At 48.0% G+C, this 16,346-nt stretch overlaps 1 protein-coding gene across 1 annotated transcript in view; it reads right to left on the bottom strand.

Moving 5' to 3' along the window:
- The window catches only part of PITPNB (phosphatidylinositol transfer protein beta), an 84,510-nt gene that overhangs the window by 64,934 nt on the left and 3,230 nt on the right, over positions 1–16,346 (bottom strand). Inside the window, exon 3 of the mRNA XM_085880186.1 lies at positions 8,111–8,256. Coding sequence (XP_085736312.1) covers positions 8,111–8,256 — 146 coding nt within the window. The remainder of the gene's footprint in view (positions 1–8,110; positions 8,257–16,346) is intronic.

Genomic DNA, 16,346 nt, shown 5'->3' with positions numbered 1-16,346 from the left:
CTCTGGAAGAAGTCTTTTCTTTCAAGCTTCTAGGTCTCACTATCTGCCATGACCTTTCCTGGGAAAGTCACATTTCCAACCTCGCCTCAAAAGCCAGTCGCCGACTGGGAAATCCTCCGTCGTGCCAAGTCCTTCCTCGGCCCTCTTGAGCTCCTGACCACTTACAAAGCTTTTGTCCGTAGCCTGATGGAGTACTGCTCTCCCCTCTGGGCTGGTGCTCCTGCCTCCCACCTTTCTCGGCTTAACGCTGTCGAAACTAGGGCATTTAAGATCATCGGCATCTCCCGCAATGAAGCTGAGTCTTTGGGCCTCTCACTCAATCACCGCAGGTTGGTCGGTGGTCTTTCTGTCTTCTACCGACTCCTCTCCAGCCTTGCCCCCCTGCTCTCTCTGCGATTTGTCCCCACCACATTTCCACAGGGCGCTCAAGGTCCGCCAACAACCCCCTTCTGGTAAAACTACCAAAATCACGAATCACTGCTCATCTTCACTCTTTCATTCCTCTTTTTTCCCGCCTTTGGAATAAACTTCCTCACTCTATTCTTTCCCATTCTTCCCTCCAGGCTTTCAAAACAGCTGTTCACCACCACCTCTTATCTTCCCCCATCCAAATCCTCGATCTTTTCTACCCCCGATAATCCACCCAAGCCCACTTCCTTCATTTCTCCTGCTTTCCTTCCTGAAAGTCCCTGTAATGTCCATCTTCTCTTCGCCATGTTCCCCGTCCCATCCCCATCCCTCTCCCTTCCACAGTTCACCTAATGTGTCTGTTCCCCACTGTTTTGTCCCTTCCACTCCCGCCCCTCTTGTCTCATGCCTCCTTGCTGTGAGTTATGTGTTTGCTCTCATACGAGCCTCGACCAAGGTATACAAAAAAAAAAAAAAGTAGAACCTGTGCAAAGGACGTACCAAGGATCACGGGCATCCAATATGTTTTACACCCACCCTCAGTTGGCAGAATGTGGCATGGGTTTTGTAATGCAAATGGAATCATGCAGATGGACTCGATGCCTGGCAAAAATACAATCACAGAAGAACATACATTCTGCCAGCCTCATGGAAAAAAAAAACACCAAAGGACTAAAGGTGTGCTACTCCTTCATGATGATGCATCTGTGCACATGGCCCATATTGTGCAGACGGCAATTTGTGACTGCAGCTCCGACCAACTACATCAGGCCCGTATATGGACAGGACCTGGGGGTGGATCTTGAATATACGGTCCCATATACATGGCCACCATTGACATAGGACTGACCAAAGAAACTGATATGTGGCTGAAGGAGTAATTTGAACACTTGTATTTTACTGCCACAGAGAGTTTGAATAACAAGTGCACCAAAGTCAAGGGAGAGTGAACTGAAAAATAAAAGGTTGCTTGCCTTGGACTATTGCAGATACAGCAGAAATTGCCAGACTTCAGATAGCGAGGATTTGTAATAAACTAGAAAAGTCTGGTGGATAAGTGTGTGATACATAAAACACAGAACAATTCAGCGATTTGTGCATAAGAATACAGATGGGCATGTGGCATCGTGCGGTCACCCTATTTTATCGATAACATGACTGTAGTGCCAGAGTTGTGTTTATTGTGCTTTATTTGAGAACACAACTGTAGTGTCCAAGTTGTATATTTTACTAAATAAAGTAAAGGCATGCAACCTTTTATTTTTCAGTTCACTGTCCCTTGACTTTGGTACACTTGTTTCACTTTGACTCCGGTTCCGGGTTTGGAGCGATGGCAGCTTCTCTCAGGGGTCTCTACCGACTTTCTCAAAGTTAAGTTTCCAGTCGTTATTTGTCATGTTTTAACTGTTTATTTTCTCACGTAAATGTTCACTGTGTGTTCCTCGTTCGGTTTTGTTTCAAAAATCATGCCATTTTGTGAGTTTTCTTCGACCTTGTCTCATCGAGCTCCTTGAGGCCTACCGTCCTTCCCGTCTCGGTACGATCGTTTTTATTTGCATTCTCTCCCTCTTACCATCAATTCCTATTTTCCCCACTTTTCCCAATGCCCCCCCCCATCGATTCCCTCCCAACTACACCCTCTGTTTCTTGTCTTGAATTTAAAAAAAAAAAAAAACCCTTTCTCCCTCCATACCCACGAATATAGATCGGTATTCTTCTTCTTCTTCTTCCGCTTCTACCGGCACACCATCTTTCTTCCATTTGAACGAACCCACTCTCACCATTACCTTCAAGATTTCTTCCTACAACCTTCCATTCTCCAATCTTATCTCATCTTCAAATATCCATCAAAAAATAATTTTCCTTGTTTCCTTCCGAACTATACACCTCCTGTAATCACGTGTGTCTCTCCAGCCTCTTCCTCTTACTTTTCATTGATCAATCAGCTTCACTCTGCACTCACTGTTCCAAATTCACCATACACCTCCATGATTTAACTTCAATCTTTCCTTTTCCGAATCTTCCACAAAGCTGCCTCCTTCCCCTGCCCTCTCTCTCTCCTCTATCTCATCACTCCACCTCCTCGAATACTCAAATGCCTTCTGCCCCCCTCTATTATTACTCCCCACTGTACCTCAACCCAGCACCACAGAGCCTTTTCTCCTCCTCATCTGGCCCCCTCTCCAAGCTCTTCTGCAATCCCCTACACTCTTTCAAAAACTCTTCTGACCTCCCTCCCTCCTCCCTTGTCTTACCCTCACCTCCCCCTCCCCTACCCTGCATCCAAAGCCTCCTCCCCTCCCTCTTCATTAACAGCGTGGACCTCAAATATCCAGGGCCTTCACTCAAACCTTACAGATCTTTCCATACAGGTTGCCACTGACAAACCAGACATAATGTGCCAAACAGAAACTTTCCTCCTTCAAGACATCTCTGACTCCATAGTATCTCTCCCTGGTTACTCCCTCCTCTGGTATGACAGACCTGAGCCTCGCCCTGGTGGAGGAGTTGCTCTCTTCATCAAAGATTCTATTCCTCACTCTCCATGCACTGCCCTCACTCCACCCCCCAAGGAATACCTCTGACTATGACTTCCCCTCCACTCCCACCGCATGTGTATATGTGTACTGTACCGTCCACCAAACAGTGATGACTTCATTTACATCTCACGATCCGATCCGACCAGCTTCTATCCTCTCATCCAAACTCTCTCTTCCACATATGTGGTGACTTCAATTGTCATCATGCCAGTTAATTAGGTGTGGGTACTTCTCTCACCTGTCATGGCACTTCAGCAAAAGACTTCTGTAACTCATTGGGACCGACTCATTCGGTCAACTTCCTGACCCGGATCTCAACCAATGGCACTCCATTTCTTCTGGATCTGATTTTGACAAATTTCCCTGAAAATATCTGCTGTTCTTCAGGTCAGGTATGGGAGCATGTGCCAGAACAGCGCGTCGCTGCGTCCACTTTCCGCCGGTACTCCAGGGGCCTCCGTCTGGCCATCCCCCAGGCAGATGCCAGGCCCATCCCCATCTCCTTGAGATGATGGTCAACCTGCTGCAACCATGAGGCACGTGGTCGGCCCACTGGCCTCCTCCACTCATGAGACTCCCTCGCTGAGAGAATCTGGTGAGCAGGATCAGCGTCAGGAAAACGAGCCACATGTCCATACAGCCGCAGCTGACGCTCACGGACTATGCAGGTAACAAATCTCATCCGAGTCTCTCTCAGCAACCGCTCGTTGGACACAAAATCCGACCAGCGATAGCCAAGGATTCTCCGAAGAGACCTGGTACCAAAGGAATTAAGTCTCCGTCTCAGATCCTTGGTCAAAGTCCAAGTCTCGCACCCATAGAGCAAGACTGGAAGTACCAAGGACCTGAAGACTCGGACTTTCGTCCTCCCGCACAGGTACCGGCAGCGCCACACCCCATGATCCAGTGAATCCATGACTCCCCAGGCCCGACCCAGACGTCTATTGACCTCCGGCTCACAACCTGCGGAGACATGAATATCACTGCCAAGGTAAGTGAATCTATCCACGACCTCAACATCCTCACCACAAACAGACACAGACAGGACAGCAGCATCCAAGATGTCACCGAAAGCCTGGATCTTTGTTTTGACCCAAGAAATCCGTAATCCCAACGGCTCCGACTCCTCATTCAGCACCTCGAGGGCCCCCAAGAGGATGTCTAAAGTCTCCGCAAAGATGACTGCATCATCTGCAAAATCAAGGTCCGAGATCTTGACATTGCCAAACGATGCCCCGCAACTTGATCTCTCCGACATCCTCCCAAAAATCCAGTCCATACAAGTGCTGAAAAGTGTGGGGGCAAGTACACACCCCTGACGAACTCCAGTAACAACTGGAAATAAGTCAGAGATGGTACCACCACACTTCACAGCACTCTCAGTACCAGAGTAGAGTTCAGACATCAGATCGATCAGTTTTGGTGGCACCCCACGAAGACCAAGAATCCTCCAGAGGACATCCCGATTCACTGAATCGAACGCTTTACAGAGATCAACATAGGTTGCAAGCAGCCCCTGCCGAAACTCTCGTCTGCGTTCGGTGAGGACACGAAGTGCAAGGATACGGTCAATCGTTGACCTCTTTGGTGTAAAGCCTGACTGCTCTGGACGCTGGTGCTCAAGCAGATGGTGGCGAACCCTATCAAGAATTATCCGAGCAAAGACCTTGCCCGGCACTGAGAGCAGCGTCACCCCTCGGTAGTTGTTGCAGTCTTGGCGATCACCCTTCCCTTTCCAGAGAGGGACAACAAGGCCCCTCTTCCAGTCAGTTGGGATGATGCCTGTGTTCCAGGCAGAGCACAAAACTGCATGCAACGACGCGAGTGCAGCATTTCCACCAGCCTTGAGAAGTTCGACTCATCGACTGGGTATGATGGTTACCATACCCAAGGAGTTGCTGTAGCTGTGTCCAATAAGCTGACCCCAATGATAATTGAGGTAACACCGGTCAACGAGCGTATTATGAGATTAAGGATTCGTCACTCCTTAGGTGTCATTTCCCTGGTCTCTATTTATGCTCCGACTGAGGCGAGTGATCTTACCGTGAAGGACACATTCTACGCCACACTCGAGTCTGTGGTTGATCAGTGCCCCAGACTCATCGACTGGAACTGATAGGGATGGTTATGAGGTGTGTGTTGGTCCCCATGGGTCAGGAACTATGAACCAGAATAGCACTAAGTTCCTTGACTTTGCAAGAAGTCATGGACTTAGGGTGGCTGGTTCATGGTTTCAGCGCCCGCAAGCTCATCGCTGGACTTGGTATTCCAACGCTGGCGGTGTGGCAAAGGAGATTGACCATGTCCTCATTGACGGTCGTTGGAGGATGATCCAGAACTGCAGGGTCTACCGGAGTGCTGTTCTTCCTCCGCTCCAATCGATTCTTCTGACCACGTCCTTGTCAAAGTGGACATCTCTCTGGCTGTTATCAGAGAACCACCTCAGCGCCGTCGAGACTGGCATTTCACTCAAGCCGACTGGCAGCGTCTCCAAACAGCCATCAAACTTCTAGACTGGTCTCGCATCGCTACTTTCTCCAACATCAACTCATCCTGGGAATGCTTACAAAGAAGCTTGCTCTCTCTCATGCACAGATTTATTCCCTCTTATCTTCAGTTGTCCAACTCTTCCTCCCGCCAATGGTTCAGTGAAGCTTGTGGCGAGGTAGTTGTCCTGAAACAACTTGCCTTTGCCTCATGGAAAGCAAACCCAACTGAGGCTAATCTCAGAATAAGTGTTTATCTACCCTCAGGAGAGCCATAAATAACATCTTTCTAATCTCAAGTCTGAACTCTCAAACTTCTCTCTCCCTCCTCGAAATCATGGTGGCATCTAATCAAATCTGTTTCTGGTGTATGTCCCCCCTAATTCCCCTCCCTTACCTCAAATGGCTGCACTGCTGATACCACACGTGAAAAGGCAGAATGCCTAAATTCGGTGTTTGCATCTAAATATTGTGTCCAAAACCCATCACTTTCTGCACCCACCTTACCCAGTCGCACCCAACTGTCCCTGGACTCTGTGTCGTTTTCTCCTGACAAGGGAGAGCTTGCTGTTAAACCTCGACTCAAAAACAGACCAATCAGCCTTCTCCCAATCATCAGCAAGGTTATGGAATCAATCACCGCTTCAGATATTAAATCCTTCATCTTCTCAAATGGCTTGATTTCCGATCATCAATTTGGTTTCAGACCAGGTCACTCTACCCTGAATATGCTGCTTCTGCTCTCCCAACAGTGGATGGAGATACTCAATGCCAGACATGAAATCAGAGCCATATCTCTAGACATATCACATGCTTTTGATACAGTCTGGCACCCTGCCCTGCTCACCAAACTCTCTTCCTATGGTATCCAAGGCCATCTCCACTCATGGCTCGCAGACTTCCTTTCCTGTCACAGTCAACGTGTGGTCCTCAATGGAGTTCTCTCATCCCCCCTTCCTGTCCAGGCTGGAGTTCCTCAAGGCAGCGTTCTGGGCCCTGTTCTTTTTCTGCTTTTCATCAACGATCTCTCTGACTCTCTAAAAATACTCTTTATCTCTTTGCTGATGACTCCACCCTCTGCCGCACCATCTGTCATCCCTCAGACCAGCAAGCACCAGCTTCTTCGCTCACTGCAGATATGGATAAAATCACAAACTAGTCCAACACGTGGAACATGTCTTTCAATCCCGAGAAATCTCACACTCTCCGACAGGACTTGTCTGTCCGATAGGACCGTTTCGAATCCCCCACCCCCACGCCCCATCTACTTTCTCAGCAATCCTCTGGAAGAAGTCCTTTCATTCAAGCTTCTGGGTCTCACTATCTGCCATGATCTTTCCTGGGAAAGCCACAATTCCAACCTGGCTTCCAAAGCCAGTCGTCATGCAAAGTCCTTATTCGGCTCACCTGAGCTCCTGACCACAAACTAAGCTTTCGTCCGCAGCTTCATGGAGTACTGCTCTCCCTTCTGGGCTGGTTTTCCTGCCTCTCACCTTTCTCGGCTTCAAGCTGTGGAAACCAAGGCATTTGGAATCATTATCTCCCGCGGTGAGGCTTAGTCTTTGGGCCCCGCACTCTCTCACCACAGGTTGGTCGATGGTCTTCCTGTCTTCTACTGTCTCCTCTCCAGTCTGCGCCCCCCCACCCCCCGCTCTGTATGCGAAATGTCCACCCCCCATATTTCCGCAGGGCGCTCAAGGTCCACCAGCAACCCCCTTCTGTTAAAGCTACCAAAATCACGAATCACTGCTCACCTTCACTCTTTCATTCCTCTTTTTCCCCGCCTTTGGAATAAACGCCCGCACTCTGTTCAATCCCATTCTTCCCTCAAGACCTTCAAAACAGCTGTCCAACACCATCTCTTATCTTCACCCCATACAAAACCTCAATCTTTTCCACCCCCGTTAATCCACCCCAAACCCACCTCCTTCAACTTCCCTGCTTTCCTTCCTGAAAGTCCCTGTAGTGTACATCTTGTATACCCCGTGTTCCCCGCCCAATCCCTATCCCTTCCACAGATCTCCTCATGTCTCTGTTCCCTATTGTTTTTTCCTTCCCTCTCCCACCGCTCTAGTCTCATGCCCCCCCTCCCCCTTGCTGTGCATTGTGTGTTAGCTCTCATACGAGCCTCGACAATGTATACAAAAAAAAAGTGACTGCAGTGTTCAAGTTGTGTTTAGTGTGTGTTATTTGAGTGAAAAACGACTGTAGTGTCCAAGTTGTGCATCGTGTGCTTTGTTTGAGTAAATAAAAATGTGTAAAGAGGAAGTGAAAGAAGCTCAACAGTGTTCCACTTTCCAAGGTTAGGAAGCCTGTGATGTGCTGTCCAGTTTGATAGAGGAAGAGGCGAGGGGAGGTTGTGATAGAATACATGAGTGAAATCATTAAGGTTCACTTTGTGAAGAATCTGAAACTGATATGTGGGTTGGATTATAAAATCGAGGTTTGTGGATGCCACAAGATATCGGCTCAAGACAAAGGAGAAAGGGGAGATTATTGGGAGGAGGAATGAAACAAATATTTCAAGGGAGAAGGTGAGCTAGGGTGAGAGAGGATGAGCTAGGGTGAGAGAGGGTGAGCTAGGGTGAGAGAGGGTGAGCTAGGGTGAGAGAGGATGAGCTCGGGTGAGAGAGGGTGGAAGAGGGTGGAAGAGGGTGGAAGAGGGGGATATGTAACCTCTGTAGATGGTAGATCTTGTGAGTGAACTGCCCAGTCTCCTCTTCAATTTGATAGGGCTCATTGCACAGGACCTGGATCCCCTCACCCCCTCCGGTCTCGTTCTTACTCGCCTCCGCGACCGAGTAAAGCTGACCGACCTGGTACTGTGGGTAAGAAAAACAGGGACCACACACATACACACCAATTGATACCCACCCACACGACATACATATCGAATATATAAATCTCTTTCTAACCACTGACTGACTGATATGAAAGATCGGTACCTTCCGGGTGAAGTGAAAAGATGAAATTTTGCGTGTCAATGGACATCGAAGACGGGACACCGAGGAAAATCACAATCGTCCGAAAATATAAATAAATAAAAAAACCCACAAATGAGCGACCCGACAATGGGGAGGCACACCCCGCTAATGTGCGTGTGTGTGTGTATGTATACACACACACACACACACACACACACACACACACACACACACACACACACACACACACACACACACACACACACACACACACACACACACACACACACACACACACACACACACACACACACGGTGTCCATAAAGTCTCTTTAGAATTAAAAAAAATTATTACAATAGCAAATGAATAGATAAACCGATGGAAATTATTACAAAATGACGAGTCGATATTGAAGTTTTTTTTTTTCCTCATTTAATACACTTCTATAAGGGCACCATTAGTTGCAGGAAGCACATCAAGACGGAATAAATTATAAATTCTAAAGAGACTTTATGGACACCCTGTATATATATATATATACATATACATATACATATACATATACATATATATATATATATATATATATATATATATATATATATATATATATATATATATATATATATATATATATATACTGTTGCGGGCCGGGATCCAGTTGTGAGAACGACCACGAGGTGGGGGAAGTTACATCGTTTCCCACCAGATTCCCGGAAATGTAGGCCGTCGCTCACGGATATTTCAGTGACGTGGCGGGTCGCTTAACCGACAGTGGACGCCAATACCTCAACCGCGTAGCGTAGGGTCTTCCTGCCAGGTGTAATCAGTTTACCTAATTAACCACGCGGTTTCGATTACCGGGGAACCATGCCCTCGGTACGCCTTGCCCGAACCGGATCACTCTACCAACTACGGTAGAGTTCCAACTACCAACTCCGGATCAGATGCAGCCGAGCGGAACTGCCAAGGACGTACCAGCTAGAATGAACAGATTATAATCGGTGGTAAAGACCCGGCTGAACTTAGATCCGAACCATGCTGGACCAATGACGGAAAAGTCAAAAACGAACTGGGGACATTTCTACAATAATTTATTTACACTAAGCGAGGAAATTCATGTGGTACAGGAACAGGTTTATTGGTGTGTTATGCAAGGGACAGAAGAGAGATGTAGTGCGACAATTTTACAGCAACTTACAAAAGAGGACACAGAGCAGACTTGTCGCGAGAATAATACATGCAAGAATTACAATGATCAAAAACTTATACAATTCCACTGAAAGGACAAATGCCACACACTCAGACAAAATAAACCCAGTTGAATGGCAAAGGACTTTTGCAGCCAGGAAGGGAGGGAGCTGAGGTCGCAGTTCTTTTGGTACCTGAATGCTCCGAGAGAAGGGACGCTCCGTGGTCGGCACCCAACAGAGGTCGTGCAGTTCGGCCCACAGCCGCACGTGTGGAGACCATGTCTGCGAAGGAGCCCGGGTGGAGAGCGCGCAGTCCAAGGTAGAACGGGGCAGCAGACAGGACCCAACGAGAGACCCGGTCAAGGTCAGGTGTACTCGGACCAGCAAAAGAGACGGGCTGCCGAGGGGAGACGTGGGCAGGCACTCCATGATCACGACCTTCCTTCTTCAACCAACAACCAAGGGACCAACTCAACTAACGACCTTCCTTCCTTCCTTCTTTTGCAACCAGCCAACGAACCCACCGAACTCTCTCACTCGACTCTGAGGATGGTGTCGTAATTTATAGATCCCCCAGGGTGGGGAGGGGCCTTGGCGAAGCTGATGTCACCGTCCGCCCTGATTGGACAGGTCCTTCATGGGGTCCGCCCTTTCTGGGCCGGATTTCGGCCAGGCCGGGAAAGCCCGCCCACTCCAACGCGTGTTTGAGGAAGGTGGACGGTGGTACAGCCAAGATTGAATTGGAATGTTTGGGGAAGCTGAAAAGGAACTGCGGACGTGAAGATTCTGCCTCGGAAAAACAAGGCTCCGGAGACAGCAGATGGACAATGATGTGCTGTGGCCAGTGATCCGAGGGCTGCAAGCACTATCGCACCATGGATCGTAATGGAGGGATATAATGATTTATTAATGTAACTATAAAAAAAACATCGCAACGCACCCCAGTGTCTTCCCACGACACACAATTAGGTATATTTCTGCACATACACTTAATGGCATAATGAACTTCGGGACAACTGTATGTTTGCATGCATACAGTTCCCAGCACCGTAACAATATATATATATATATATATATATATATATATATATATATATATATATATATATATATATATATATATATATATATATATATATATATATATATATATATATATATATATATATATATATATATATATATATAGTTGTGGGCTGGGTATCGGCGACGAGCACGACCGCTAGGTGGAGCAGTCGAGTCGGCTCCACCGAACACCCGGAATTTATAGGTCGTCACCCCGGATAACTCCGGAGCCGACGGGTCACTTATCGGACCCAAGATCGCCAATAGGTCGACCGCGTGGGATCGGGTCGATTGCCAACTTCAATTCACCAAAATACCCACGTCGTCCAAACTACCGGGGAAATTCACCCTCGGCTGACTCTGTCCTATCCAAGTTGCGGTAACGGCTCGGATCCGGCATAACCGAGCGAAGTTACCAGAGCCGCCGGACCGAATGCACAATTTGCCGTTTTCCAATTTCCCAACACGCACCGTGCTAAACCAATAAAAGAAACACAGAAACGAGCTGAAACATTTAACAGGGGATTTATTTATAATGGGGGGAAAGGGAACACACAAGGAGCAGAGTTATCCGACTATAAGAACAAATGCAAATAATGTACAAGCGAAGAGCACTTAACAATTCCTACTTACAGACGGGCCCACACAGAGACACACACACCCAAAAAGAAAATGGACTCGATGGGTCTTCAGTTGGTAGAGCCGACCCGGGGTACCTGCCCCGCCTCGTGCGGTCACACCTACTCGAATCACCACCGGTGGGACTTGAACCCACGTCCCGAAGTCCACGACCACAACCGTCTGCAGGGCCTTCATCGACAACCACTCACTGGCTTTGGATGCCAGGTTGGAAAATGCCTGGACTGAGAAAGTACTCTCCCACCAGGAATGTCTCACACACGATCCTCGCTGCTTGGCAAAACGCCACGATCTTGCGAACTGGCCAACGCTCCCGCCACGAGAACACCGTCTCTCTACTCACTGGTCCAGACAACCACACTTCTCCTCAGGCGGGAGGGGCTTCCCCACTCACCTCTCCATTGGACGAGGGGTTCTCACGCGACTCGTGGTGGCCTCCCGATTGGACGAGGGCGCGCGTGTAGTGCTCGCCCACCGCTCATTGGCTGGAGCTCCGAGCCGAAGCGACAGAGGCTCCGCCCACGTCCTCAGCCAAAGACGTGTGTAATGGCGATCGTGTTGGGTCGGAAACGGGGCAGGTGAGACGCCCGCTCCTTGCCGATTGGCTAAAGAAGGACACCATGCCTATGTTAGACTCCGTCCACGCGCGAGCTTGCTGGCGAGCGCGTGAAGAATGCCGCGAGCGGTGTTGCTGTTGTGAGAGTGAAGGTGGGCGTTGTTGTCGATGTAAATATCCTAACTATCAAAATAACTCTGCAGCGCACGAACATTTAATTCCCATTAGACTAGGGACGGGACCCGAACTAGAAACACATACTTACTGATATAACTGAGCTTTAGGGGACGGCTGTCTCTCTGTGTCCACAAGGCTTCCAAATTCGTAACAATATATCATATATATATATATATATATATATATATATATATATATATATATATATATATATATATATATATATATATATATGTTGTTCATCTTTCGGCTGCTCCCGTTAGGGGTAGCCACAGCGGATCATCCGTTATGATCCGCATACTGATTTGGCACAGGTTTTACGCTGGATGCCCTTCCTGACGCAACCCTGGTCACCTCTTACGACACAGGGATCAGGATTTGGGTTTCACCATGATTGCGGGCTGCTCTACACCCTGCCCAGTGTAGAGCCCCTGTCCTCAAGCGATCCTCCAATCCAAGCCTCCGAGTAGCCGGATTACAGGCGCACGCCACGACGCCCGGCATATATATATATATATATATATATATATATATATATATATATATATATATATATATATATATACATATATATATATACATACACACACACATACAAAAGCTTGGTGTTGTCATAGTGGTTAGGGTAGCGGATTGGGATCCAAAAGTTCCTGATTTCAATCCCCGTTGGCCACTTGAATTAATACACACCAGGAGGTTGACAGCCTGTCATCCTTCCGAGGGCGGCGAATTGAGCACCAGTGTACTGGGCCCAGTGTATGCCCCGGTTAGAATAGGTGTACCATATCCCTGTGTCGTAACAGGCGACCAGGGTTGTGTCAGGAAGAGCATCCGGCATAAAACCTGTGCCAAATCGTTATGCGGATGATAACGGATGATCCGCTCTGGCGACCTCTCATGGGAGCAGCCAAAAGAAGAAGAAGAAGTTATATATATATTGTGGATCTCGCCACGCCGGCGTGCGGGCGACCGCTTTTAGCTAATTCGCGGCCGCAAGCGCCCACCGACCGTGGCAATCCCAGTCGCAGCTTTTGGATCAACGCCGAAATCCAGCTACGGGTGTGTTTTTAACCACACCGTAGATCAGCCAACTTTTCTGTCCACGCGCTACAGGGTTGATCGCCGAATTGTCGATAGACCTAATTATTCGCGCAGACAGAAATGCCGGGGATTTACACCTCAACGGAGCCTGCACGAAAACGAGCCACTTTTAAGCAGCTCGTTCCGTTTTTCATTTGCCAAGCCCCGTCGGATCCGATTACTTGGCTATTAAAAGCCAGCTAATATTCCGAACGCAATTACGACTGCTCAATGGAGGAAGGGACGCAACGAGCAGGTGAATATTCAACAAAAGGGGACATTTATTTAGAACACATGCACGCATGCAGTCAAGGCAATGAATGGGGGTAGGGACAAGACGCGAGCAAACAAAAGAACTACAGCCGTTCTATTTATTATTTACACAATTACTTAATCAGTTCTACTTATAGTGGGGTTGGGCATACAACCATACTTTTTTTGAAAGGAGTGTTTTTTTATGGCAAAATTTCACGCTGATCACGAATCCGTTGAAATTTTTGATCGAGGATGATGTCTTGGATTGGTAAAATGCAAAAAATCAAAATGGCCACCAAATTTACCCACTTTTCAGGTAAAATTTGATAATTATTGCATTACTCGTAATTAATAATATTACATGCCATAGTAAGCCATAATTACCTAAGACATCATCCTATGTGAAAAAGTTCAACGGATTCGTGATCAGCATGAAATTTGGCCATAAAAAACCACTCCTTTCAAAAAAAGTATGGTTGTATGCCCAACCCTATTTTTAGTTATCAAGCTTGGTATTATAATAGAGATATAAATAAACACATGCACACGGACAAATAAACACACACAAACATATAAACACACACACAGAAACAAGTAAACACACATACACAGACAAGTAAACACACAGACATGTAAACACACACACAAACATATAAACACACAGAGACAAGTAAATACACACACACACACATACAAACAAACACACATACAAACAAACACACACACAGACAAGTAAACACACAGACATGTAAACACACACACACACACACAGACAAATAAACACACATACACAGACAAATAACGACAAACAGAATGTAAACACACATACACAGACATATAAACACAAACACAAACATGTAAACACACACATACATATAAACACCCACACAGACACAGACAGACACTTTCCACGTTTTTCCAGTAATTTTAGCACAAAGATTACTGGGTGAGAGTAGTGTGTGTGTGTGTGTGTGTGTGTGTGTGTGTGTGTGTGTGTGTGTGTGTGTGTGTGTGTGTGTGTGTGTGTGTGTGTGTGTGTGTGTGTGTGTGTGTGTGTGTGTGCGCGCGTCTGAGCGTGCGCCTGTGAGCGCGTCTGAGCGTGCGCCTGTGAGCGCGTCTGAGCGTGCGCCTGTGTGCGCGTCTGAGCGTGCGCCTGTGTGCGCGTCTGAGCGTGCGCCTGTGAGCGCGTCTGAGCGTGCGCCTGTGAGCGCGTCTGAGCGTGCGCCTGTGAGCGCGTCTGAGCGTGCGCCTGTGTGCGCGTCTGTGAGCGTGCGCCTGTGTGCGCGTCTGTGAGCGTGTGCCTGTGTGCGCGTCTGTGCGTGCGTGCGTGCGTGCGTGCGTGCGTGCGTGCGTGCGTGCGTGCGTGCGTGCGTGCGTGCGTGCGTGCGTGCGTGCGTCTGTGCGTGCGTGCGTCTGTCTGTGCGTGCGTGCGTCTGTCTGTGCGTGCGTGCGTCTGTCTGTGCGTGCGTGCGTCTGTCTGTGCGTGCGTGCGTCTGTCTGTGCGTGCGTGCGTCTGTGCGTGCGTCTGTGCGTGCGCGTTTGAGTGCGCGCGCGTGCGCGTTTGAGTGCCTGCGTGCGTGTGTGTGTGTGTGTGTGTGTGTGTGTGTGTGTGTGTGTGTGTGTGCGTTTGAGTGTCTGTGTGTGTTTGAGTGTGTGTGTGTGTGTGCGTTTGAGTGTCTGTGTGTGTGTTTGAGTGTCTGTGTGTGTGTGTGTGTTTGAGTGTCTGTGTGTGTGTGTGTGTCTGTGTGTTTGAGTGTCTGTGTGTGTGTCTGTGTATATGTGTGTGTGTGTCTGTGTGTGTCTGTGTATGTGTGTGTTTGAGTGTGTGTGTGTGTGTGTGTTTGAGTGTGTGTGTGTGTGTGTGTGTGTGTGTGTGTGTGTGTGTGTGTGTGTGTGTGTGTGTGTGTGTGTGTTTGAGTGTCTGTGTGTGTGTGTGTGTGTGTTTGAGTGTCTGTGTGTGTGTGTGTGTGTTTGAGTGTCTGTGTGTGTGTGTGTGTGTGTGTTTGAGTGTCTGTGTGTGTGTGTGTGTGTGTTTGAGTGTCTGTGTGTGTGTGTGTGTGTGTGTTTGAGTGTCTGTGTGTGTGTGTGTGTGTGTGTGTGTTTGAGTGTCTGTGTGTGTGTGTGTGTGTGTTTGAGTGTTTGAGTGTCTGTGTGTGTGTTTGCGCGTGTCTGTGTCTGCGTGTCTGTGAGTCTGTTTGAGTGTGTGTGTGTTTGAGTGTCTGTGTGTGTGTGTGTGTGTGTGTTTGAGTGTCTGTGTGTGTGTGTGTGTGTTTGAGTGTCTGTGTGTGTGTGTGTGTTTGAGTGTCTGTGTGTGTGTGTGTTTGAGTGTCTGTGTGTGTGTGTGTGTGTTTGAGTGTCTGTGTGTGTGTGTGTGTGTTTGAGTGTCTGTGTGTGTGTGTGTTTGAGTGTCTGTGTGTGTGTGTGTTTGAGTGTCTGTGTGTGTGTGTGTTTGAGTGTCTGTGTGTGTGTGTGTTTGAGTGTCTGTGTGTGTGTGTGTTTGAGTGTCTGTGTGTGTGTGTCTTTGAGTGGGCTGCTGTGTGTGTGTCTTTGAGTGGGCTGCTGTGTGTGTGTGTCTTTGAGTGTCTGTGTGTGTGTGTGTTTGAGTGTCTGTGTGTGTGTGTGTTTGAGTGTCTGTGTCTGTGTGTGTTTGAGTGTCTGTGTGTGTGTGTGTTTGAGTGTCTGTGTGTGTGTGTGTGTTTGAGTGTCTGTGTGCGTGTTTGAGTGTGTGTGTGCGTGTGTTTGAGTGTGTGTGTGCGTGTTTGAGTGTGTGTGTGCGTGTGTTTGAGTGTGTGTGTGCGTGTGTTTGAGTGTGTGTGTGTGTTTGAGTGTGTGTGTTTGAGTGTCTGTGTGTGTGTGTGTGTGTGTGTGTGTTTGAGTGTCTGTGTGTGTGTGTGTGTGTGTTTGAGTGTCTGTGTGTGTGTGTGTTTGAGTGTCTGTGTGTGTGTGTGTGTGTTTGTTTGAGTGTCTGTGTGTGTGTGTGTGTGTGTTTGAGTGTCTGTGTGTGTGTGTGTGTGTTTGAGTG

The sequence above is a fragment of the Eptatretus burgeri genome, chromosome 4 (assembly GCF_056783735.1).
Source record: "Eptatretus burgeri isolate ZD-2024b chromosome 4, Ebu_testis_v1, whole genome shotgun sequence".
NCBI classification, from domain to species: domain Eukaryota; kingdom Metazoa; phylum Chordata; class Myxini; order Myxiniformes; family Myxinidae; genus Eptatretus; species Eptatretus burgeri.
The sequence above is the reverse complement of the archived record's forward strand: the minus strand, read 5'-3'. Positions and strand labels throughout refer to the sequence as shown.